General features: G+C 41.8%; 1 protein-coding gene across 5 annotated transcripts; it reads right to left on the reverse strand.

The window, feature by feature from the left end:
* Positions 1-407: 407 nt before the first annotated feature.
* On the reverse strand, positions 408-26,414 carry MORF4L1 (mortality factor 4 like 1). Of its 5 annotated transcripts, XM_063345826.1 has the most exons (14): positions 26,277-26,414; positions 21,415-21,461; positions 18,179-18,246; positions 16,262-16,288; positions 15,761-15,847; positions 15,283-15,363; positions 12,583-12,645; positions 7,378-7,403; positions 6,674-6,762; positions 6,256-6,357; positions 4,613-4,701; positions 3,161-3,333; positions 2,747-2,831; positions 408-1,122 (listed from the first exon to the last, which is right to left on the reverse strand). In XM_063345826.1, exons 1-14 carry the CDS (start codon positions 26,314-26,316, stop codon positions 1,038-1,040), a joined length of 1,062 nt encoding a protein of 353 aa, XP_063201896.1. In that variant the 5' UTR covers positions 26,317-26,414; the 3' UTR covers positions 408-1,037. The 5 variants fall into 5 exon arrangements, with proteins under 5 accessions (XP_063201896.1, XP_063201898.1, XP_063201897.1 ...); XM_063345828.1 differs by lacking the exon at positions 12,583-12,645; XM_063345827.1 differs by lacking the exon at positions 16,262-16,288 and having other exon boundaries at positions 409-1,122.
* Positions 26,415-26,589: the final 175 nt, after the last annotated feature.

Raw genomic sequence — 26,589 nt, forward strand, 5'->3', positions numbered from 1 at the left:
AGCCAGCAGCCCGAGCGGTGCCGCTCACGGCACACCTCGCTCCCCTCCGGCTCACCGCTTCAGATGCTGCTACGCATAGAAGATCGAATCAGAACAGGAGAGGGACTGACAGAAGCCAGGCAAAGCGGGCTCTCGGGGTTCTAGCTTTTAAGAAAAAGCCTTTAAAGAATTCCGCAACAAATGGAGTGAAACTGCACTATCACTACTTACTGACTACGTAACGATCCTGGAGAAAAAGGATCCACTTCACCCACCGGAACGGGATGCACGGGCTTAGAATTAAAGAGAAACAGAGCATCTCCGAATTGACATCGCAGAACTTATGCTACACTTAGATCATACTTGACACGACACTGTCATACAGGAGCAACTGACGCAAATACAAACATTAGAAACAACATTTGAAATTAAAAAAAGTTTATTTGAAGATTTGTAAAACAGCTCTGTGAAAGACCAACATTTCCAAGACACTACGATATGATAATGCATTTTCCTATTGTTAGAATATAAAAAAAGTCACAGTCCTTGAACTATCTAGGTAAAAGCATACATTTATGGACCAAACATTTCACTTCCAACACCAAGAAAAAGTAAACGCGTTTGAGAGTCAGACTAATCAATAGCACTGACACCAGGTGAGCACAACCCTCCGGGGTCTGAGCGCCTGCCTTTGTCATTACTACGCAATAAAGCGGATTAGCGAAGCAAATCTTAACGTCAAAACGGACCCACGAGCACTGACGAGTTCATACAATGAAACAGCATAACGCATTCTTTTTACATTCCACTGATGCAAACGACAGTAGCAAGCCAGAAACACCAAAGAGTTCCCGTTAAACTCCAAGCTTCCATTTCGGGACAAGAAGTCTTCAGAACTTGCAAATGCCAGTTCCACTTTAAACACACAATTTTATTCACTTTATGTTTACATAATTTGTGCAATAGAGACATGTGCAATAGAAAGGTGAAGAACAAGATGCAGAAGTAGACAGCGTTACAAGGACCCAATTCTCACTGCACCGCAAAGCGGCACAGTATTATACTGCTTTCCGATGATACTCAGGAGGGGCTACTTCATAGTCACTGGCACTAAACAATGCAGAGGAATTCTTTGCTAAATACCTACGGAAAAATAATAAAAAGATTAAATTACCTTCTTGCCCAAAGTCTCCATTGTTTAGCATCACCCGAGTGAACTGTTCGGTGTTTGCCGAGGCTGTAATACATGATTTCGAGAGGAGAAAACCAACATGTATCTACTAAAAAGTCAGCTGTGTAAAGCAATTGAAGATTTGACAGCTCATTAAAAAAAAAAAAAAAAAAACCAAACAACCAATTCCAAACAAGTTGGCAAGAACTCTGGCTCCAGGCGAGCACAGGCAGGTTAAGATTAACAGTATGAAGCAGTTCACATTTGAGGTTCAGTCAGCAGCTGTACCAAGAACCGATTTACTGCTGATCGCACGCAGAGGGGCGGAGACAAGCAGCAGGACACCACGAGGTTCTGTCTGCACAAATACGGAACCTAAAAGGCTGAACGAATGATGGCCGGAGCAAAACGAGCAAGGGCCAACTGAGCGCAGGGGCAGAAGACAGGCATTATATGCCATTACTGCGCATGGAATTGATTCGGGGATTTCCGGGCAAGGCACGGGCTTCACATTTCTGTCTTTACAGCCGAAAGCTCTTTAGCACTTGCGTTTTCTTCAGACTTACCCAAAAGACTACGATCAACTGAAGACACCAGGACTATCCCAGACAAGTTTGCCCTGGAAATCAGGCTGAGCCATTTCTAGCTCTGCTGCAGAGCTGTCTTGGATTTGCGGAGGGTTTTCTTTCAGCTTCCAATAGCTTATCCAACCGCACAAAGGGAAAAGCTGGTATTTGCTGGCAGAACAGCTCAATACTTCGTTACCCTAGCTATTTACAAATCCGTATTTCCAAACACTATTGGCAGGCCACCGAAGCCTTATGTGAAAACACACAGAACATTTCTCCTCTCCGCGACATAATCACAAATGGAAGTTTACAGCTTTAGTAAATTTGACCAAGAAAGTCTGCCAGTCCAGCAAACGCAGAGCTGTGCCAATGCCGTGAGCCCGCAGCGTTTCATAGCGCACACCTGGCCCCACACGTGTGTGCACTGAATCTATCTGTGCACTGAATCACCACAATACCAAGCTCCTCCAGCGCGGTCCAGACACAGAGAAGCTGCTGAAGTGACGCTCGTACATACATATGGGGGAACACAGGTACGACACCGAGCTGAACTTTAATTCCACTTTACAATCTCACAATCAGGAAATATTTACAGATGAACTAAGCAGCAAGTGACCCCATAGTTCCTGATTACTCAGCAACAATTGTTGTTGAGTAACTGTTGTCTACTTTAATAGTTTGCTGTAATTGTCACCTGTTTTTTATAACAAGTACAAATAAACATTGAAGCGTTTATTTTGAAACAAGTAGCAGACTTGGACAGTTCAAAAGTGCAGACTAATAGATACGTAAACACTCCTGTAACTAGCAATAACCTCAGTATAACTGGAGAGAAGTTAAAACCAGTCTTGCTCGTGTTACCGTACAGCAGAGTTCGAGAAAGCTTCACTGCAACCTTCAGTGAAGATGCCGCACGCAGGCCCAACATTTTATTTATATATACGTTGATTAACAATTGTTCACATTACAATGGCCTGTGCTTACTTAACTCTTTCTTGCTTGCTTGAAAGACTTAAAAAGTACTTACTTTAAGAAGTCATGCAAATAGTTTAACAGCAAAGCCAGACTCTTCTCATCAAGAGGAGTGTAAGCCAGCATAGCTCCAATCCGTACTGTTTCAAAAGAGGTAGCACTTGTTAATTATAATGAACAACAACTTCAAGTATTTAAGAACAGTCTAAAACCTTACAGCAGCCCAGGAATCTATTCCAATATATACAAGCTCACCTAAAATAACTAGACTGTTCAAAATCCATTTCCATTCCAAATCCCTGAATGGCTCTGAGATTTTTAGGTACGTGGAGTAAGGGAAGAATGAAACCACATGTTCCACAGCTGCCTGTCAAATTTCTGCGGTTCACACCCACTGAGACTCAAGACAGGAAAAGGAAGCATTTGAATACTTCTAAACCGCTCTTCAATCTCTAGATGTCATACTCACCAAACAACCTCAGCAGGTGTGGGGCACCATAGACTTGAGACATTGGAGCATCTGGGTGATCTGCTAGAATTTCAGCATATTGGGGCCTCTCAAACTTGTAGAGTAGTTGAGTTCCCAGCATGACATTGAAGTATTCTTTAATTCCAGCCACGACCTCATTGACTGCATACTCCCTGGTAAACAGAGAAGACACTGCAAGTCTTGTTCTAGTGACTGGATGGACACGAGATGAGTCTCGGCAAGTCCACCAAAATCTGAAGGCTTGTAAAAGATCTTTACGATTTTTCAAGGCAATTTGTCTGGAGACCTTCGAATGTACAGCCACAGGGAGCACTGCATTTCAAGACTTCCTTTAAAAATGGACTGTCCTGAACTCAGTAAGAATGTAGGCAAACCAAGAAAAGCCCTGCTTTTAGTCATCTACTCACATAAAGAAACTACCTCTTAGAGCTGCCCTCTCAAAGCAACGTAAGCATAAGGACACGTAACAGCTCTTCTGTTTTCAACCAAAAGCTAATCCCAACTCACACCAGTTTAAGAGTACAATACTACAAGTAATCAGACTGAACTGCTGCTAACGGAAAGGGACAGCCACACAGTATTTCAGGCAACTGACCCTTTCTAACCAGGGCTCTCAATGCCATATTCCTGCAGGCCTCCAACTTCACAACTAATTGGAGAAAACTGTATAGGAATTAGCAGTGACACTGCACAGCTGAGACGTATAACCCTCACTCCACCCTGCAAACAAGTTTAGAACAGACATTAGGACAATTACATAAAAGAATGCTGAAACACCCTGACAAGTCAATAATATGCTTCCTCTTGAATGGAAGAAAATAACTTCACATTTCTAGTTCCTCTCCCTTTTAAACAGGAAAGCTTCGTTCAAGAGTAAAACACACCTTGTTTGTTGTCAGGGCTGGACTGCTGGGGTAATTACAAATAAGAATCTTCAAAGTTATCACCTCAAAGTAATTAGTTTTGCCCATCTGATTCTTTTAAAAGTCATCATCTACCTCCCGGTCCCCCCACCCCTCTACCTCCATGAGAGTCCACCCATACAGTAACACTTTGCTCATCAGCTAGGTGGCTTGTTTGAGAAGTTTGTTCAGCCCGTACACAGCAAGTGCCACTGAATTTATTCACCCAACATAGGAAGCTTGAGCTAGAATGAAGAGGCGGAGAACTATTCACTTGGTTTGTATCAGCTTCCATTAAGAAAAGGCTTAAGGAAAGTGGGGGAAGCAGAAATAACATCCAGAAAGCAGAACTGCATTCTTGAATTACCCCTTCAAAGATTTCTGAACTCCCCGGTCACGTTGGTCTTGGAACATGAAGCTGGACATAAGGCTGGGATGTGTTTAACCACCTTACTAAATTTTCCATGAAATACAAGCCCAACAACAACAGCAAAAGAAGTATTTAAGGTTTGATATGACCACTACTTACTTGTTATCAGTATTTCCTCGTGACTTTTTGTAGTTTGCATAATCCTCTAAAATGGAGTCAACATTCTTCTTGGCAGGAAGATAGAAGAGCTACACAAGAAGCAAAAATCGAAGAAATACAAGTTACCTAATTTATGCAAACATTTATATCTGCATGCTAAATTTAAATCAACATACATAACATTTCCAGAATAAAATTAGCAGGTTAAGATGTTATAGTTGTGCATACCAGAAAACCCAAACTGTAACAGCAACTATATGCATGTTTCCATTTAACATTTGTGCTGCTCGACAGCAACCTGATGATGAACTGCTAAAGTCACGCAGCAAAGCACACACACTCCCCTACAGACCAGCTGTTACAAAAGCAACAGTGACCATTTTGCCTATTCTTCTCTCTGCTCTTCTTGCACCCGCGGTTCACCACCTGGCACTAGTATTGCTGCGAAGCAAATAAGCCTGGCAAGCACCTGCCCTGAAGTTTCACTGCCTGCACGGTTTGAAGAATATTAGAGCCACATCAGAGCTTGCAGAATTGACGACAAATATTCCCAGCCATGATTCACCAAGGATTAACTTCCACCTTTAATACCATACACAGGTCATCTGTACCCAGACACTAGTTCACCTGTATAAGGCAAGGCTCAGTAGTACAGTGAATTCACGTCCTTGGGGTTTTTTTGAGGCATGGGACACCATTCACTTACCTACTTCCTTTCACAAACGCGCTATAGTCTGAAGACATTTGGGGAAAAAAAAAAACCCAACCTAGTTCTCCAGAATCAGGGTCAGTGTACAGATAGCAGCGCTTAAGCACCTTTACTGCTGATGCAAGTTTAAGATTCGTATTCACCGAGAGAAGTCAGCCTTATCCATGCAGGACTTGAACAAGACTTTTACGTGTCTGGGATTGCAAGAACAGACTGCTGTGCCGAGGTACTGTCTAAGTCAGAGCATGCAATTGCAGCCTATCAAACAATAACAAACAGCTTTCAACACTATTGTTTTCTTCTCGCCAATTTCAGTAGTGGTTTCATACAAGAAACAACTCATGATTCATTAACAAGTTAAAGTGTTTTATACTTTTAAAATGGAAAGCAAAGGTTAATTTACTGTATCAGGAAGCTTTATATGGATCCAGCCTGGCAGAAGTTAAGAATCGCTATCCTAAGCAACAGCTTTCTGTCAGAGCTGTAGAACAGCTTAAGATACTTGCAGAACTCGACAGTGTGCAACACATAAACAAGGCAGGAAGAAGCTAAAGCAGGCATCACATGATGGTCCTACAGACCAGTTCTCTACCAACTAAGTAAACTGTTCAAAACATACCAGCCGGTCAAGCTCGCACAGAGTTAACACCACACTTAAAGCTTAAATAAGTTCTTTAAATTATTTGCCTTCCCAGCTTACACTTGATTAGACCAAGTCTATTCTACAATTTTACATGCAACTCTGCTGAGCCATGGTCCTACTCTCAGGTGACCTTTGGTTAAAATCCAACCAGAACGAGAACTGTCAAGTAAGCCATCAGGCTGCTGTCAAACTCCACAAGAGACTTCACTACGCTGCACTTGAAAAGGATATGAAATCCTAGTTTTTGTGTCCTTGCCTATACATGGCCAGATTGCTCTTTTGACAAATTACCTGCTTCTGCCTGGTGATCAAGTCCCAGTCATCTACCAGCCATGGTTTCAGCTCTTCAGGGATTTTCACCTTTACTTCAACTCTGTTCATAAATGTTTCTTCCTAAAAAAAAAAAAAAAAAAGAGTGAAGCCAGACCAATTACTTTCACGTAGCTGTCCAAGAGTCACCCGTATTCCCTGTTTTCACAACTGAAATACACCACTGAACTGAGGAATTACTACGGTAATTTCTGTAGGCTCCACAGGGAACAAGGAAATAGCTGTTTTTTTCAAGGCCACTTGGGAACCTTAGTTTTGCAAGTTGTAACATTTCACGCTGCCATACTGCAGGAGAAAGTATTGCTGTCTGTATTTCTGAGCAAAGCAACCTTCCTGTTTTCTATCAAAAAAATCCCGTGAGAGAATCATAAATACATACACTTTCAACCGTTGGATCTACTCGAGCCCTCTTCTTCCTCGGAGGCTGAGGAGTCTCACTGGTACTGCTCCCTTCTCCAATTCCTGGAGCTGTACAGAAAAAGAGAGACATTATGCTGCTTAAGAAGTCTGGCATGTCAGTAAGAAATATCAGTAAAAAAAAAATTTATAAGGAAAGTAAGACTCAAGATTTCTCTCAGGCCCCCTTTTCACTTGTTTTTTTGTTTTTGTTTTAAGTATCACTTGTATTGTGGAAGTTCCACATCTTTGTGACACTTTAAACTGCTATATTTACACTTATCTGAAGATGGCAGTTTCTGCATTAAAACCAAACCAATAAGTCAGTATCTGTAACATTCTTCAGAAGAATTTTTGGAACCAGCAGCTCAGCTTTGCAGATATGTCACATCTCAGTAAGAAAACTAAGTTTGACTTATGAAATTATTTCAACAGCTCTATGGCAATGTCACTTTGCTTTTAATTTTCAAGAGGTCAGGTTCTCAACAGACCGAAATAAGTAGTTTGTGTACAAACCAGAAAAGTATGAATTCCTCCTGACCGAAGGGGAAGGGACATCTGAAGTCCAAGAGGAACAACACAACGTGATAGTATGTAAACTTAGTTGAGGTGGATTTAAGGTCTTATTCCAGCTAAGAATCCTTCACTAAGGATATCCACTTATATACAAAATAAAGACATACTTACTTTTCTGTTTGTTCTTTTTTGTTTTCCTGCAAGAAGAACACAGATTATTGCAAATATAAAGACAGCAGTACTTAAAGAACTGAAAGTAGAAAGGCAGAAAACCCGTCCACTAGTTCAGAGCGATGAGGGAATACTCAGTAGCCTATGGAGTATTTAGATAGAGGCACATGAAAGAAATGTCAGATAGGACTTAGCATCACAGTTATGATACTACAGGATTTTTCATATAACAGGTTGCAATTCACCATTTTGGGGGGGGGGGGGGGGGGGGGGGGGGAAATCACTAAACTTAAACCTACAAAACCCCAGAAGGCATGCCAAGAACACGAGTATTTAAAAATGGTACTGACTGACACTTAAGCAAGTAACATCTCCAGATGTTTTATACTTTCCAAGTGCCCTTGGAAAACTACACTAGATTTGTGTTTTATTTCTGTATTTCAGGGATCACAGAGACAGAACATGGGACAGGAAACAGAAGTGCTGGGAATTATCAGATAAGTCTCAGTGAACTGAACTGACTTCCAATAAAGTAACGAAAAAAATAACCCCACACCATTTTACCACTACAGAAGTAGAGGGAAGTTTAAACATCACTATCAGAACTAAATGCATGAAGCTGCATGAACTGCCTACAATTCCATCATCAACTTTTAAGTGAGATCACAATTACACTTGCCACTTATTAGAAACATTTGGAACAGTACTAAATAGCATTGTCCCTTCTATTTATCTTCTTCCAAAGGCTTCTTTCGACACTTACTGTTCCTAATTTACACACTTCACACTTCTCTAAAGTCTCTATCCTTAGCCCTTATTTTTATTCAAGTTTAAGAACTGTACTTCTAAAAATTTCAAACACACCTGAAATACAATGCACATGACATGTAAATATTCAGACAGGTCAAGTGTACCAATGACAAAATTAAACTGTCCTAACAGGTATTTTTGTTTTCTGAACTTTGTATATTTACTAACCATTTTCAGAAAATTTTGAGTACTACTAGCTGTGTTTCAATTTGCTCCCTATTTATAGGACTCCAGTTAAACCTCTCAAAAAATTGCAGATTGTGTGGATAAAAGTCTTTACCAGTATGAGATTATTTCCTTGGAAATTCACCACTACCTCAAGTGATTCTTGTCACAGGCTTTGAACTGGGTTTTTCTGGGTCAGGAAGTAGGCAGAGTTTCTAGGAAGGTCTGAAGGCAGGAAGAGTAAAGCTTTTTTTAAGCTTCAAGTCACAAACAAGCATTAGACTTAAACTGTGGGCAGAACAAAGATCATCTCTCTCCAGGAAGAGGGAAAAATTGCCAAGTTAAGTCACTGATAATGGATTTGTGTATTGAAGAGAAAGTCTTTTCTTCCAAACCTAGAGTAAACAAGGAGGAACAAGGAGTTCTTTCCAGAATTAAAATCACAAGATCAAAATAATGTTAAGCATTAATCTAGAAGCAGAGTCTTAAAAAACTGGACCAGACAGGCAATATACAGTGCTTAACTACTGCAATGAAGACAGTAAGCACATCTATGTCACTGAAGCACAAAGTCTAGCATAAACCATTCTAGGCAGTTGCTTTTGCTCTCCCACCTCATTCCTTCTATTTCCTGATTCCTTATATTTCAAGTCATATGCCTCTGCTTCAAGTCAAAGCAGCCATCTGTTTGCAAAGTCTAAAAGACAGATCCGAGTTCGGGAACAAACAGAAAGAGCTAAGGTTAGAGACAGAACATTAGCAATTGGCAGATTTTTGACAGCCTGTACAGCAGACGGTCTGGAATACTACTCTGCATTCACGAGGTGAAGGCAGCTGTGCAAGGTGAAGTGCTGCTCTTGTGCAGAGGACCTGCAGCGCGCAGTGCACTCCGTATCCAGGAGAAAGACGCAGCGTCTCTATCAGAGAGGCTACAGAGAGCCCTACTGATAGAAGTTGTAGCCCAAGATGAGCGGCACATCTTAGATAACTAGATTCCATTAATCAGACCAAGCAGACTCCTTTTGAGACACACAGCTGAAGAACACCATGCGTGTTCCTCATGATGGCAGATAACGCCTTTCTGCAAGGACATATGGAATGCAGGTCCTGAGGTGACACAAAAAGATGACATCTATCTCAGATAGGTTAAAACACATCCTTTTGTGCCACTTCACAACTGCATTACGAACAGCAAGCCCTACACTGCTGTACAGAAGCAGTATAAAAGCTTTCGCAGACTTCTTTTCATACAGCAAGTACAGCCCAGCTGCTATTTTTCATTCACATATTTCTCTATTGACTGGCCTTCACTGAAAACTGACAAAACTAGAAAGCAGCAGAGAAGTTTCAAGGAAGCTTCTGTGGAAAGAGTTTTAAGAAAACCTGAACAGTGGTGCAAGGTACTAAAGATCCCACAGTTCAAACTTAAAGGATGCACCCTTTAAGTCAGACATTACCTCCTCAAAGAAGCCGGGTCAGCCAGCAGTTCTGGTAGGAAGCTAACCCAGCCCTCACTGCAGGGTTTCATTTTAGCAGAACCAGAACACACAGCTATAACAAGAATATTCAAGTATTAGGGATCAAAACATGACACTGAATTAGAAAGTCAAAAATAAATTAATTACTGACATAACTATCTGAAATTGTGTAGAAACAAGATAACCAACAGCAAACAAACAGTATTACAGCTTACAGGAACAGCTCACAAGAATGAAATGCTATATATCAAACGTGACAGACTCTGAAGGAAAATACAGCACAACACTGCACTTTCAATCTCAGTATTCCAAACAGGACTACATTCGTGATCAAATGGTGAGACTAAAGGGGGTGCCACAGAAGAAGACATACTGAAAGACAGCACTTCATCTTTCTACAGGCATTCACCAGAAGAAAGATAACCAAGTATCTGTCACAGAACCTTGGGTACCACCTCAAGAAGCCAGCAATCTTGGCACAAAAGAGTTGGTGTTAATGCTCTGAGGTAGGTAAAAAGTGTTGTGGACGATAACGAGTCTTTTACTTTCCAAAAAATCCATGTGCCTTTTAAAGGGACTTAGAGGCCTGTTAGAACCTCCCTACAATAGTTAGTTAAGAAATGAGCAGTAGAGAATGAAGGTAGCTACCACTTGGTCTCAGGCATTTGAGTTAAAGACATCTGTAAGTGCCAGAAAAAGGATATTAGGTGCCAGTTTACTGCTAAAACAACCATTGTAACTAAGCTGTAAAAAATCATAAAGTCTCTCCTGATACAAGGTGACTAGTAACAAAAGAGTAAATGAAGATTCAAGTGTGAAAATAAGCATGTTGGAAGAACGTATGAAATGGCTTAAGCAGCTTGGTCCCTAACTTAGCTGTGAGAAGCAGCATTCCTGTGAAGATTCAGTGAAACCATCGAACATTATTAGCAAAGGGAAAAAAATGAAGTCAGGATTATATACACGTCTCCTGTGCAACCTGACTTTAGAAGGTGCACAATAAAACTAGAAGAGGTAAAGAGAACAAAGAATAGTTGGTAGTGCGCAACAGCTTCTATACTGGGAGTAACCAGGCAGACGAGGGCTTTCTCAAGCCGACAACTGGGCAGGAATAAGAGGAGAAATGTGGTAGAGGTATCACTAGCAATAAAAGGTGAAGCTCAAAGAACTAATCAATCTTTCCTCAAGATAGATGAAAGAGACCAAAAAACCAAAGCAGCAGACATTAAAAAGCCAGGAGTCATCCTCTTTCCTCCCCTCTTCACAGTACTCAATTAAAACGAGAACACGCTGCCATAAGATGATGGGGATGCCGAAGTCCAAATGGTTCAGAAGCTATTACATAAATATAAGGCAGTCCTACAACGGGTTATCAAACCCATCATATGCATGCAGCCTACAGCTCTAAAGTCCCTTAATTACAGACCACTAGAAGCAAAAAGCATATTTTTTTCTAGACTTGATTATCCCTAAGTACATATGACTGGTGACCATCAGACAGCACTGAGGTTAGGAAAGTGTCCGGCTAGCCATTCCAGCATTGTTACAACCCTAGACAACTGGCACGTAGGCAGCGTTCACGTGCGGCTTGACATTTACGGGACTTGAAGTAGCTTGCGAGAGCTACTAGCTGTGCCAAAGATAGCAGAGGATGCCACAAGAGACATGCAGCAGGAGCATATGCTTTTGAGTAATATGTTCTGATTAAGATTTCTATTAGAAGAAAAAAAACCAGTAACTCACATGTTGAGATACCGTTTTGAGAGCATCTCTGATGAGACTGCTTGGATATAGATCATTTAAAAACAGATCCTATTCTCAAGTTTGTTATTCAGTGCCATATCTTCCCTCCAGAACACTCTCAGTTACCCTTCTTACTTTCCAAGCACCTGTTAACTCTGATTGTTTACTGTTTTTTTCAAGTTAATCAGGCCCATGAAGGGTAGCATAAACTCAGAAGCTGGAATTCAGCAGAGCTACATATAAAACTGTCTGGGGAAGCCAGTATCTGTAGCCTTGTATTTCATTTTTGGAAACCTGCTATAACCATACAATTTTTTTTTTTTTTTTTTTTTTTACTATGGTAGCTTCTAGTTATCACAAGATGAATAATTATTTTAAAAGTAAATGTATACAACCTGCATTTCAAGCATACTTCTATTTGATCAAATATTGCTTACAAATAGTCTCAAAAGCTTTTTGAACCACTCGCAGTTTACAGTAACAGTTATTCTGAATAGACTTGAGCCAACAATAAAAATACAGCATATTAAGAAGCAGGTTCAAATCTCACATTTTTAACACCGTCTATCGTAGCTGCCTCGCTCCCAAGCCTTACAGAAGGGAGGGCAGGTTGTTACCGATTTCCATAGAAGCAGAACTCCGGTAAGCATGCAGACCAACTGTAACCTTCTAGAACTAGCCACCTTCAAAAACCTGAAGTCAGTTGTCCTCTCACTTCTTTTTAAACAGTGGACACACTGAATGCATTTGACTACTCATACTGTACCCTACCCCAACTGAAAAGGTAGACATTTCAGAGAAACTAAAAACTGATGGTCCGTACTGGCTTAAAAAAAAAACCACCACCAAACGATATACTGCAGTACTTATCAGTGGTTAACTGAAGTGCTACCAAAGCGTACATCATTACAACTGAGGACTTTAAGAGTCTCTAAAAGAAATCTATGAAAGCAAGGAGATTTGGATTTCAGGATGAAAATCCTGGTTTGACAATCCATCCTTAACTCACCGCGTCGATATTGTAGGGGTCTCCAAACAGCAAACAGTATGCGCTCCATCTCGTCTGAAAAATCTAGGCACAATGGGGGTTGAGTTAAGGAAAGAATGTCAGACCTAGTGTTTAGCCTTAAAGAGAATCTATTTAAGATTCAAAAATTTACCTTTTTAGCAGCTTGTTATAGTCTTACTGAACATTCCTGGAGGATAAGTTCTGCTTAGATTGTTATTTCCTGCCCAGTATTGTTTGGCTATCTGAAGAATAAGTTTCAAAGTATGTGTTACCTTTCCCTTTGTTCAGTCCTCCAAGAATGCTACAAAAGGTAAATTTTGAGGCCCAAATAGGTTGACAGTGTTACCCTTTTAGAACAGTTGCGTGATCAGTTTCTCCCCCTCCCCACCAGCAGTACTGTATGTTATCTGCAGTGACCTTATATTTACAAGGGAACAATCCAGAAGTTTTACTTTGCAACTGTATTTTGAGATTTTTCAGAAGCCATCTTGCCTTTAGCTGTAAGCAGGGTCTGAGAGGCAGCAGTTTGGTCAATCAGTATCACAACCCTGCACCACTGCTAGGGTAAGCCAAAGTATCTCCTCTCCCTCAACATCCAAATAGGGAAGAAAAATAGGGAGACTTTGTTGAAAGAAACGCAGGTATAATTTAGAAGGATGCATTGGATGCTGGTAATGGCTAGAGACTAGGAGCAAGATCAGTGCAACAAGCATATGGGACCCTGTTATAAATAACTTTCACAATGCAAGACTGCTGTTCCAATGACAATAGTTTTCCTTCTTCCCCTTTGCAATTCTGAAAAGCCACCATCAAGGAATTAATTTTTTCCAACCAACATGAAACAGAAGTTTCAGAGAATTAGGTTACTGTCTGTTTTGCTACGCTGGAAACAACCACCCATGCTTAGGATAGTCATGACAGCAAAGAGCAAAGCCACTCCCTTTCCCCAACTGGTTTCAAACAGAGAGTAAAGACAGACCTGGTAACATGCTTTCAAGCTTTGGAGTTACACAGAGGCTTAAGATGAAGTCATTTTGCTGTGTGGGTCTCCCTTGGATGGCACATTATTAGGCGTGGTTGAGAGACTTAAGCCAACTTTGATTTCAAGCCCAGGTTAACATTTAGCAGTATGTTACCAACCAGAGAGAACAACTCATCCCGCTGCAATCAGCCTGAACTACCAAGATGACTAAAGCTGACAGTATGGGGAACCTAATCCTGAAGTTACTATTGGGATGTTCTCTATAATGCAAATTATAGACATTTACAATTGAGTCATCACTACCTGTGTCAAAGTTACACATGAAATTGATTTTACTCCCACTGACTAAAATGCAAGACAACTCAGGTGCAACAACCCCTTAAGCAGCCAAATTAGTAACGGTCATAATTTAGATCTACTTTAATTAGATTTTAATGACAAACATTACACACTGTCTAAACAGACATTTGGTTTGGGTTTTTTTTCACCCCCAAATGAAGACAAACAGGTGACTAGGTCCCTGTCAGAGGTCCATCCTGAGCTGACAGAGCACACCAACGCCCTGGTGTTAAAGTACCTCAGAATCTACCACAACAGACCACAAGGGAGCATGCACGTAGCATTATGGCCAGATCCATCAGACTCCCAGAGAGCAAGAGACAATTTACAGCCTTGGCTAGGCTTTGACCAATTCTACAGTGAAATCTGTATTCAGGATCTAAAGAAAAAACCCAACTATAGCCACTACCACTGCACTTCTCAAATCAATGATACATCTTTCATAAGAAGGTTGCCCATAAATGAGACATGAGATCTGAGGCTGCTGCCAAATGCTCTTCTTAGGAATTGATGTCATTTCAGCAGCTGCCTCGTGAAGACTAGAATCATAAATGAAGTCAGGAGTTCAAAACATCCCATTAGTAATGACCATCCTCATAGTTAAGTGAAGCGCTACCCCAAACGGAAGAGTTTCATGGCACATGAGCAAAGCAGTAGAGCTGTACTGATTGTATGAGAATCTAAACATAACACCATACAAGCCTGTTCTGAAAAACAAAAAGGATGGAATGAAAGAAGTCTGACAGTTACATCCTGAAATTATTTTTTCTAATAGACATCTGAGCTTGCTTCTGGTCTCTTAAGATGCAAAACCATTTTTAATACCATATGGGTTTAGTTTTGTCAAAAACAGCAAAACAAAGGCTCTTTAAATACCGTTTTAACAATTGTACAGAAAGAAGGCAAGGCATTTTAAGGATTTTATTCAAGAGTGCTTGCACAGCTTGGAAGAACTGTAAAATTCTATATAGAAACCGATTTCACGGAGATAAACGAGTCTTAAGAGGACTCACCACTTTTTGAGTGTCAGTTCACTAACTTAAGAGGAATAGAGTGCAAAAAACGTACAGAGTGTTAGTGTCTACTCAGTACCTCGATTCAGTATTAAACACTGCACGATCTAAGAAGGCAGTTTTAATAAAATACTTCAACAAAGGCTTTTTTGATATCACAAAAGTGAGACAACTTCTGTATGGGTTGTATCAGAAGTAACGTAGTTTAGCTTGCAGAACCATTCTAAAAGATACTATTTAAAGATCAATAGTAGTAAAACTGACAAGCAAAAGTTTGGGAAGTTTTTTGGGTGGGGTTTTGGGGGTAGGTTGTTTTGTTTGTTGTGTTGTGAGGGTTTGGTTTTTTTTAAATAAAAAGCTTCTTACACTTCAACATTTTTCTGCTGCAGACCAGAAGTCTTCTTGCCTGGAGCAGCACCTCTCATCTTCCCCTCTGCATATTGTTCCCTTTAAAAAAAGGCAATTCGTAAGTAAGACTTTAATGGAAAAAGAAGCTTGTTTTCTCTCAAAGGGTAACAGGTTATGTAAAACATCTAGAGAATGTCTATTAAATGGCTTTGCAAATCAGTATGCGTCATGAGCAAGAACAAATTCAACTCAGCATTAAAATTTAGGCTTCTTCATACAATACTTACCATTTTAAAACCAAGTAGCAGCCTTCTCTTTCTAAACTGCTAGAGGACAAAAATCAGAGCACCTCTGTAAGCCAACGCATCTCAAGAATAAATGAGCATATGAACACCTCTTTTTTTAAGCTCACTAACTTCTCTTGATATGTACTTGTTGGATTGAAGCTCTGTGAAAAAGTTATTTACTGACAAGAACTTCTAACAAAAATACTTACTGATTGGCCTTTTGAAGCTCTTTTTGTTTCTGCAAATTGGTATCCACGTATTTGAGCACTCTGCTTTCTGGAACCCATTCATCCCAGCTGAAAGAAAAAAATCAAATGATCATTCAAAACCATTACATAATTGCACTCTACACGCAATAGTCAATTAAAAGCTTGACAGAATTTGAGACTGAACTCTGCTTTTGTGTCAAGTCATGGACTGGCACAACTGAAAGTGTAAATTACCAAACACATTCCCCACTGACTGAAGCTGTAATGATTTTTCTAGGGAAGTGTAACCCTCAGTCATTTCCAAAGAGTTTCCCAAACTTGAAGGATGGGCAACTTAGGAGGGAGGGGACTGTCTTTAATTTAAAAGCATCATCTCAGGAGAAAAAAAAAAATATTCTACACTTACTAAGTTATGGGACACCTGTAGCCATATTATGAAGCAAGCTTCCTTTATCTATTCCAACATTTTATAGGTTAACAAATTCAGCAATAAGATCTTACTGTAAGAAGAAGAGCTCTGATTTCTGTCTGTGAAGGAAACCAAGATGGTATGAATATTTGAAGAATCTGAAGCGAACGATTTAAGAGAACAGATGTTGGGGAAATTGCCATTACGAGCAAGAATTCCGCTTTGACAAAGAGTGGATAATCTGAGCAATGTGACAATTAATTTCAAATAAAACACATTAAAAGTGGCCAAGTTATTCTAAAGTACGCAAGTTAAAGCTCTGCAAATATAGAGTTCTGTGTCATTTTCACTTCATGGCAATAGCTGCCAGTCTTGGAACATGACGGTGGCAAAACCAATACTACTAAAGGAGTACAAGGTCTTCAAGAGTGTTAAGACAAGGCAAGCTCAGCACCCAGAAGTTAGAGAAACACGTGTCCAGCTGTACACACATATTCAAAGACTATGTTTTTAGGATAGTGCTTTGGTCAGATATTTAAGCCACTTATCTTTATCCTGGCTGTACAGCTGCAAGAGACCTTCAAAAGAAGTGCTATATAACTGTACAGCGCATTATACTGTAGGATGAAGAAGCTTTTTTGGTATCCTAACTGTTGATATTTGCAAAAAAAAAAATATTAAGAACTCAAGCAATTAACAAGTAGCAAAGGACCATAATTATAGAAACCAAAATTAAGGAGTCATATTGCCCCAGTTGTCTAAATCTTGCAGCAATGCCACTTTTAATGTAGTTAATGGGAAGCTTGAAGGCAAAAAACCCTCAAACAGCGCAAGCAAGAAAAGCAGGAGTCACGACATCACTTACGGCACCCTTCATCAGAGATAAACAAGGAGAGGAAGTATGAAATTTATGCTGCCTCATTAATATACAGCAGTCACCATAAGAACCAATTACACTCCCCATAACTGTTGGTGTTTACAATAAAACGTTTATCTGTCCACTTAGCAGGAAAGGTGTGCGGATGCATTTTAAAAAGTTACATATTAAAACATGAAGTTCAGCTTTCAGTCACATCAGTGAGATCAAGACACTAGTGACTAAGAGTCTTCACTTGAGAGTCTGTAGCACTGAAATGAAACAAAACCAAACAAAACAGGAAAAAGTGCTCTCTGAAAGACTTCTGCAGTCTGAAGAGCTGAAGCTTTTAATCACTAAAAAAAACTCCACTTCTCCTAAATTCAAATCCTAGTGGCAGAACAAAATTCAAATGAATGAAAGAGACAAGTACATAAATGCAATAATCACATGAAAGTATTCACCTTTAATGAGCTGAACATTTATTTCATAGAGGCACTTGTATTCCTCAGAAGTCTCTCACCTAGAATCCTACCATGTTGGCAGAAGGGAAAAGCATCTCTAACTTTACCTTAGCACGAGAGGCAAGAACTGAAATACAGGCTAAATGACTGAACGTGCTCCTGTGAACGACTAAACCAGACACCCTTTCCTATTCTGAATGCAGACTTCACTAAGGCATGCTTCTCCAAGTCTTTGCTACCAAACTTTGCTGCCAAAAGTGGAATAAAAGTAAAGTACACCGTGTATTTGAGCAGAGTTTTGTTCCACCTCAGTACAGGTTGCCTCTCCTACCAACACATAATAAGGAAGTTTTTTGTAATAGTTATTTCTGCCAGGGAGAAATTACAGTAACTATTTTCAAACCTGAACAAGCAGAATGCTGTAAAGCATTCCCGTTAGTCTACTGACACCCTAAGCTAGTTTGTCTATACAACCAGAGCTCTGAAGGAAATAGTTAGGCAATGTTTTCTTTGTGTTACTATAAATCATTGGCTTATGTATAAAAATCATTTAGGTCAATTTCAGAAACAATCTCCTAACCACACGGCCATGGTAGTGCTAGTCCATCAAGCTCACATTCAAACCGTCAAAGCTAGCATTTTCCCATAAAGGAAAATTAAATACTGCTTTCATTTTATGCAATACTTACTTTTTATTCCAACCACTGTAATGGATAAAGTATTTCACTTGCTTGTCCTTTATGGCAACCTTTACACACTGGAACAGAGAAGAAAGTTCAGTCAGTACCACTGAGAACAACGACATCTGAGTGAGTTTTGCTTTTTTAGCTTTCAGAGTTTAAGCATGCAGAGATTTCCATGCAAGCGACCGAAATACTGGCAGCTATTTCACAGCAGAAAGTCAGTTCTCTAACACAAGTCACTGCCTATTTATGGATTTGGAAGGGCTAGGCAAACAAGCGACTCTGCTCAGCCATCCAAAGGGACGCCTTCGTTCTCGAGAAGGATCAGAAACCCCTGAGGATGACCAGAGGAGTAAACAAGCAGTCCCTTCGCTACCCCCAGGTTAGCCAAAAGCCATTCACTAGAGAGCTTGTTCACATGCAGGCCCCTACCTCACAGACAGGTAGGCTGGCTGAAGTAGAGGAGTCTTCAAAAGTAAAATAAATAATATGGATCTCTACAGCCACAGAGACAGCATTATATTCAGTAGAAAGAGTTGCAGTAAGGGCTTTCTCTAGGTTAAGAATGTATATATGAGGTAAATAAAAACAGTTATTTCCATCAAAAGACTGGCCTATGAATACAGTAACTTCCTCACATACTGACATTAAGGTGAGACCGTTAAAAGAGGGAACACACACATAGCAAGGTTGCTCCAACCACTCCACAGCATCACTCCGATTCCAAAGCATCCCTCACAAAGTTTTCTAACTTACAGCTTAGCAGAGCCCTACTCCCAGCCTGCAAGACCCTGCCTCAGCTCAGAGGAGTATGTTCAGGTGAGCTCGAACAGCTGTGCACGCTACCTGACAGCAACACAACTTCCTCCTACCCCTGCGGCCTGGCACGCAAGAGCTCAGGCTACCGCATCCATATAAAAGAAGAAAAAGCACAGACAGATACATGCCTCTTCCTGGAAAAAAAAGCAAACAGCAAACCAGCCCAGAACAGAAACTACATAAGCCTAGCTAGTTTAATTACGTGCCCACCATATGTCCCTGAACTTCTTGGCGATAACAAATTAAATCCACCAACTTCGGCATTTCATCCAGGAAGTTAGCAAGTCTTGTTCTGCAGATGCTGAGATACAGATGCCACTGTACCACTTTAACAGCGAGATAACAAGGATGTTGCTCACATGAAGAAGCTCTCTTTGGCTCTAGCTTTTAGTCCCTTTTTAAGGATTTTTTTCCATTGAAGTAAAAAATTACTTACAAGTCCTAATTGCTATTTTTTTGCCATGCTAACTGAGTCACCTCTAAGTATGTGAGGGCAGTCTCTTCTGCTGTACAACATTTTCTTAAGACCATCGTGGTGACCTCAATGTGGCGTAACCTCTGCAGTTAAAGCGGTCAGAGAGGAACATCGTATTTCAGTACTAATCTCTAAAATGCCACATATAGAACTTAAACTCAGTCTCACCTAGACTTGCAACTAGGAGTAAGGATATCTGAATCCTGTTTGATATATTACTGCACCAGTGGCTCATTTTGACAGTCCTGAAGTTAAAGCCAGCCAAATACAGCCTGTGTGCTTAAGAACTGTCTACTTGTTTTGAAGAATATGAGAACTGAGCATGAATTAAAAAAAGATTCAAATATATTTCTATACCAAAACATTCTCCTTCCTGCTGGAGAAGTGTCTTAAGTGAATCTCATTTACCTGGGCATTGTACAGAGGTGTACAAACAGCTACTGTTTGCCATAATTTTTCATACTACTCTAACACAAACAAGTGCTTCTCTGATCATCTCCCTATGGGAAGTCAAGGATATGGCCATCAGGAACAAAATAACTTATGTATTGAGAATCCAGAAGAAAAATAGATCAAAGGAACAGGAAGAAAGCTAAGGTTATTATTCATCACTGCCTACAAAGTACCTTTGTAAAATTAAACCCAGTTCCTTCCACCATTTCAGGAGCCCGTAAGTATCCAGACTCTCAACATAAGTAGCCAGCCAAAAGCTATCTTGCCACCTGGGAAATCCCTTCTAGCACCAAGCTGGCAGAGCCAGTTCCTGCAACCCTCATTCCACCTTTGCATAAAGGAGAAGAGGAGCACAGCACAGCACGGAGAAGCACACCATTGTAGCAGCTCTGGGCTGTTTAAGTGACTGAAGAGTTAAGATTGCTGCTAACAAAAGTTTGTCTCCCCAAAAGCAGAAGCCTTGATTACTCTCCTCTCTGTACTAGCACCTGGGCAGGCACTGGCAGAAGACAACACTCTGAGCATACATTCACAACGAACTTGTCCTCCAGTTCTAGAGCAAGGGAGAGAACAGAGTAGAATCACTAAAGTGAAAATTTTTTAGACAAGCACGTCCCCTGTCAATGCTCTGGATGTTATTTTAACCTTAGAATGACTATTTCCTATTAGCATGGAAAGAGATGTCAAGTATTTCTAACTGCCTCTCTACTACTGCCTCTCAGAAGTCATCCCATCAGTTAACATTTACTGACACCAGAACCTAAAGGATTTAAATCTCAGTTTAAGGTGTCCTAGGAATTTCTGCAAGTCTTCTAATCCATAGAGCTACAAAAGCCCTTTTTTTCAATTTCAGTGGAAAAAGGCAGTCAGATTAGGAGCTATACCTTCAGTAAAACAGATGGCGTAGCAGTGACACCTGCTTAAGGCCCCGGAAGAAAAGCACTTGGTGGAAAGTGTTCAGCAGAGGCCTGCCTGAAGCAGGAGGGATACTCCTACAAGTCACAAATTTGCAATGCGTGGTTTCTGCAGTTAAAAAGCCAGAACTGAGAATGCCAATTCCTTTGTCACTTTAATCCCGCATTATCTTCTGCGGTGTTTTCCCATTTGAAGACCACTGATTGTACTCAGCCACCTACACCTCTGAGGAAGCTCAAACTGCAGCTAAACTTACTAGCTCATGCATTAGCCCCAGCACCAAGTCCTACGGGCACAAATGCTCTCCAGGGTTCTGGGAACACAGGTGTACCAGATGTTCAACACATAAAGCCACCCGGCCTTTAGTAGTTTACCAGAATAGCTGCATAGTACCACCAGGTTTTCTGAAATTTTTCTATAATGTAGAGCTCCAGGATTTAAAACTAATTTCATACATTATCAGATTTTCCTTCATTTTAGTTAACCCTATCTAGTGAGGCACAGCAGGTAAACTAATACAATTCCTTATTTTCTTGGGTAACAGTCAGAACCGTTTGCAGCAATAAGCAACCACACATACCTTTGCTTCATAAAGGAGAGGTCCATGAAAACAAAGCACTCGTTCACCTGAAAGAAAATTGCAGATAAACATCTTAAAAAACCATCGATGTGCCATTTCTGTGAAATATATGTCATCCAGTAAAACACAGAATGAATCCAGTCTCCAACCTAGAAAGAAGTTCAAAGGCAGAATCAAATTTAAGAAGCAGGCTGGTGTTTGAGAAGCAAATTCACTCTCATACAAAAGAGGATCATAGCTCTGATTATTTAGGCCACGAAGCAAAGATTCCTGAGGACCTCCCTGAAGGGCGCTCACACAAGGACAGCTGCATGCAAACCACGTCCAGGGCTGCCCCGAGTTTTGCAGAATGGCTGGTTACTTCAGCAAACAATTGGCACCAAAACTTTCATTCCTGCCCATACCTCTAGCCCCTGCCAATTCAAGTTATAGGTACCTTATATCCTGTTGAAAGGCTGGCACAGAGAACTCCTTCAAAGCCTTGAATTTCAGATGCAGACACCAAAACACACTGACTCGATAGAAATGGACTACTTCAGCCTAAGTACTCAAGCAGTAAGTAGGTAAAACCCTATTACTGTAAGGGATTCTTTAGTCTCCATGACATTGCATTTTGATTCAGAGCAGGAAATTAGCTCTCGTAAGAGATGTCACCTCTGCATGTTAAGCTTCTGACAGAAATGAAAGCAAGTGTTGTTAGTGCTCCTTTTCCTGCAGGAAGCACACCACCTGCTATTCCTAGTTCAATGAAGTCCGGAAGAGAGAGACCCTGACATTGTTTCCCCCATCCGACTTGCGGGGCAGAAAAACGCCAGGTTTGTGCAGCAGCAAGAAAAAATGTTCACCTTGTGGCTTTTAAGTAGGAAGAGATTGTTCTTCAGTCTATTTTTTTTCCCCCTCAACGGCAAGGTCTAATTGTGCGGTTACCTTGTGGGAATTTGAACGTACTTAACACAGGATATCTGAGTACAGATGTTTCCTTCTTGAAAGCTGCAGTACCTCCCATTTTCAGAGACAAGCTGCATAATGCACTCCAGGGTGTAGCACACATCCAGTTCTTGCCACTGTTTCCAGGACATACGGGACAGAAGAGATCTGTCCCAGGCAGCGCGTGCGTGCTGTGCAGCACCCATGTGCAGGTACTTATTCAGTCCCAGACTGGGCTGGGAAGGCGGCACACAGAAACAGGCCAGTTGCACAGCTCTGGATTCCTTCTTCCTTGCGAGCAGCTCAGGAATGACTAGGGTGGGGACAAACCAGTTCAGGGGCTATAGGTTTAAAAATACCCTCCACTGTAAATTTTACTGCTCTTCAAAACAGCTTTCTGCATATTCAAGTGATAAATACAGTCAGTGGCACATCATACCACTGACTTTGACTTTCTTGAATCCTGTACAATTCCGGCTTTATTTGCCTCTTTAGCCTACAGACACATGACAAGACGCTGATGAAACTTTTAACCAGATGTGCTCTGAACAGGCATGCTCTCTGCAAACAGAAATTAAATGTCCCCGTATCGCAGGGTTTGGTTTTTTTTTTGTGAGGGAGCAGCTCTCGCACTCATTCCCAAAACACAGTTCTGGCAGGGTCAGTGCAGTTACACGTTTATCAGGTGGCTGATGACGAATCACCTGATTTTGCCTGAAGCAGATGAGGGAGGATTCAGACACACCATTTCACCACCAAGACTGGGAGACAAGCAGATACAGCAATGGCCTCTTCTCACATTTCATCTAACACATCCAGACTCCGACTGAACAAGATGCAACTATAAATGTACTACTTCGTTCCTATGCTGACCGGAAAGAACTGCGCATCTTTTAAGATGTCATTATTATCCAATCGGTAGGATCCCATGCTCTCCATCAAACTGGAACAAGTATTCGCAGTAAAGTCTAAGAACACAAAACTATGTCAGAAATGTATTTCAACTGGTAGAATTCTTCTACATACCGAGAAAGAAAAAGGTTTAGAAAGGTTCTCACAGAAGTGCCCATTTTGATACATTCAGTACTTTTATTAAAAAAAAAAAAAAGTGTCTTTATAATCAAGTCTAACATTAGAATTGACATTATTATCCTCATGCATCATAGTCCTTAGAAGTGCTACTGGAAAACACACCTCTATTTCAATTATTATGCAAGGGCTTTCTAGGCAAGATGTCCAGAGTTACCAAGAACTATTTTTTTTATGTTTAAGAAACATAACATGAATCTCGGTTTTGCAGACAGGGTTTTTCTGTTTTGATGATAACCTAATGGGCTCTTGCTCCTTCCCAGCTGACTGCAGACACACACAAAGCCTCTCTTCTGAATCTACAGCCCATCCTCCCCTACACATTGCCACCGCTGCAGCGAAACACCCGCACCTATTCCTTATCCCAAAGACAGCATTTGTAGGAGAACAGCTCTTTAGCCGAAATAGCGAGTAGAAAATATCAGAACATGCTCTGTTAGCACCCCTAAATGCCAGCCTACAAGCAGCATTTCTGTTGCATGCAAATGGCTGCCACGCTGCCCAGCGCGTACTGCTCAAACATCAGTGAGGCTGGGAACGGGCACGTCTTCTGGCTTCGTGGCGTTGTCAAAAAGCTTCACGTAAGGAAAAGCTCATGGAAGTCACAATTCAACCGCCTACTCCTTCGAGCATTTCACATGCAGAGTACGTATAGAAATAAGAGGTTCTCAGTCTGTGGACCAAGGACCCGATACAACTACCAACAAAGTCTTCCCATCCACACCAGAGCGGGAGGCTTACTAGCATCTTCAGAACACACCAGAAAACACAGAAGTCTCATCAGCAGACAAAAAGACTGCCACAAGCTACTCAAAAGTTGAACTTCACATCTGAGGCCCTTCACATATTTTATATTTGCTTTCAAAAAAAAAAAAAAAGTCAGTGCCAAGATGCAGCACACCTGAAGTACCTACAACCCTTAACTCACGGTTATCCAAACGCTGGTCTCATTTCTCATGCCTCCATAAAAACATCAGCCCCTTCATTTTATGGGGTACTCATACTTCTAACTTGACATTTAGGATTTCCTAGCTCTTACAGGTTTTTGCAATGAATTCAGTCTGCTCCTCACCCTTTGCTTTGTGAAAAATGCCAGTATGGGTAACCTCTAAGTCTACCTACCATTCTTTGATGTACATTTAGCTTGAAAATCTATAATTAAAATAATTTTCATTTGTCTGCTGGAAAGGTCTGCAATAAAGCATTTAAGGTTTAGGCCTGCAGGAAGCTTTATTCACAGCACTTTTCTTCCTTTTAATGTTACAGTTGAGAACACAAACACATTTACATTTGTGGAAAAAAGCCTAAAAATTTTAACTTCTGTACTAAATTTAGGTTGCTCATATTCCTACAGCTGTGAACATAATTTCAGGCTGGAATTTACTTGTTTTAGTTTCTGCAGTCCACTTGATTTCATATTAATAATTACAATGTGAATCACACATTAAAATCTTGATTATTTCTGCAGGTTAATAATACCACTGGTATTAACGCATGGCATGGAATGCCGATGCACGATTGAACACGCTCTGACATAGGCAGCCATGGAGCACATACAATTACAGTGCTGTTTAAGCTACCCAGAATGGCCAGCTTCCAGCAATTCTTCTGCAAACCGCACTTTTAAAGATAAATCCCAGTTGTGTTGAAAGTCTTGCTCAGAACCCAATGTGAGGGTCTGGTAGAGAGGAAAGGATGAAGTTTTCATTTACCATTGTCTAGCATTTTCATTAACCTGTATCAATCACAACCATTATCTAAAAATCAAAATGTATGCAAAATAAGTCTCAGAAAAAGCATCATACTAACACTTATTCACCTAAAAAAATAATCTGGTGCTTTGTTGTAAATACGGGTTCCACCACAACCACCAGCCCAAATACTGCCCCATGACTCCTCCTGCATGAGGCTCCCTAGCTGAGCTCCTTTTCAAGAAAGAGTAAATAATAACCACGTTTCAAACCCAAGAAAATAAAAATCCTGACAGATTTAGGAGACTTCAACGGCTTTAATGCCAATGAATGTCCATGCCTGCAAGAAAATGAAGCATATTTAGAATAACAGGGGATAGGAAAGCCCCACGCCTTGTGGGTAGGAAAGATGAGGAACAGGAAGAGAGACAAAGACAACAGGAATTCATGTTTTCCACATATTCTCACACTGTTAGGGCTGAGCAGCGAAAGCTAAAATCCAAATAACCCCTATGCTGAGGGGTCACCAACACTGGAACCTGGTCGAGCTGAAGGCCTTACCGAAAGCTTGCCTCAGAGCCACGACCACTGTAGGATGGCACCCTGTAATTAATTAGGCTCTGCTTTATTATAGAGCAGAGACCTGCCCGAGGGCAGCGGCTGCCTCCACCAAGGGCTGGCCCACCGCAGCCCCGATGGAGGAGGGACAGCTGTTGACCCGCCAGGAGTCCCCCCCACGGCCACCCCGGCCCCCTTGCGCTGCAGATGTCCCCGCCGCAGGGACCTCTGCCTCCTCGCAGCCCCAGCGCACCGCGCTGCCACTCTGCAGAAAGAAACGGCAGCGGGATTTCATGTCGTCGTCCCCCCCCATCAAACCGTCTCCTTTGTTTCTTTTCGGCCCACCCACCGCCGCAAAGTCAGGGAAACGAACGGGTTTAAAGCCAGGCGCTTCCCGGCGAGCGCTGAGAGATGCGGAACCGGGAAGCCCCCGCCAGGGCCTGGCCTCCCCCCCTCAGCCCCACCGCCCGCTCCCGACCAGGCCTCTGCCCCCCACCTCCCCTCAGGCCTCGCCTCCCCGCCTCAGGCCCCCTGCCCCACGCCGCCACCCCCGGCCCCCCCCACACCCGGCCCAGTCCCCCCCCAGCCCGCACTCACCCTCCTGGAATTTGGGCTTGGGGTCCTGCTTGGGCGCCATTTATAAGTGACTCTCCCTCCTCCCGCCCCCTCCCCGCGGGGGCCTCACCACCTCCGCCGCATTCTGCGCGGCCGGCCCCGGCCCCAGCCCCCCCCCGCGCCGCGCCGCTCCGCGCAGGCGCGCTCCCCCCTCCCCCGGGCCGCGCCGCGCCCCCAGAGGTATGCTGGGACTTGTAGTCTGCGGCGGGGCGGGACCACCCCGCGTCCAGACCCCTCCCACGCCGGAACGATAAAGTGTCCGTTTGGTTGTCAGTTGTTGGCTGCGGGGGCCGTG

This window comes from Chroicocephalus ridibundus, chromosome 9, assembly GCF_963924245.1.
Source record: "Chroicocephalus ridibundus chromosome 9, bChrRid1.1, whole genome shotgun sequence".
NCBI lineage: Eukaryota > Metazoa > Chordata > Aves > Charadriiformes > Laridae > Chroicocephalus > Chroicocephalus ridibundus.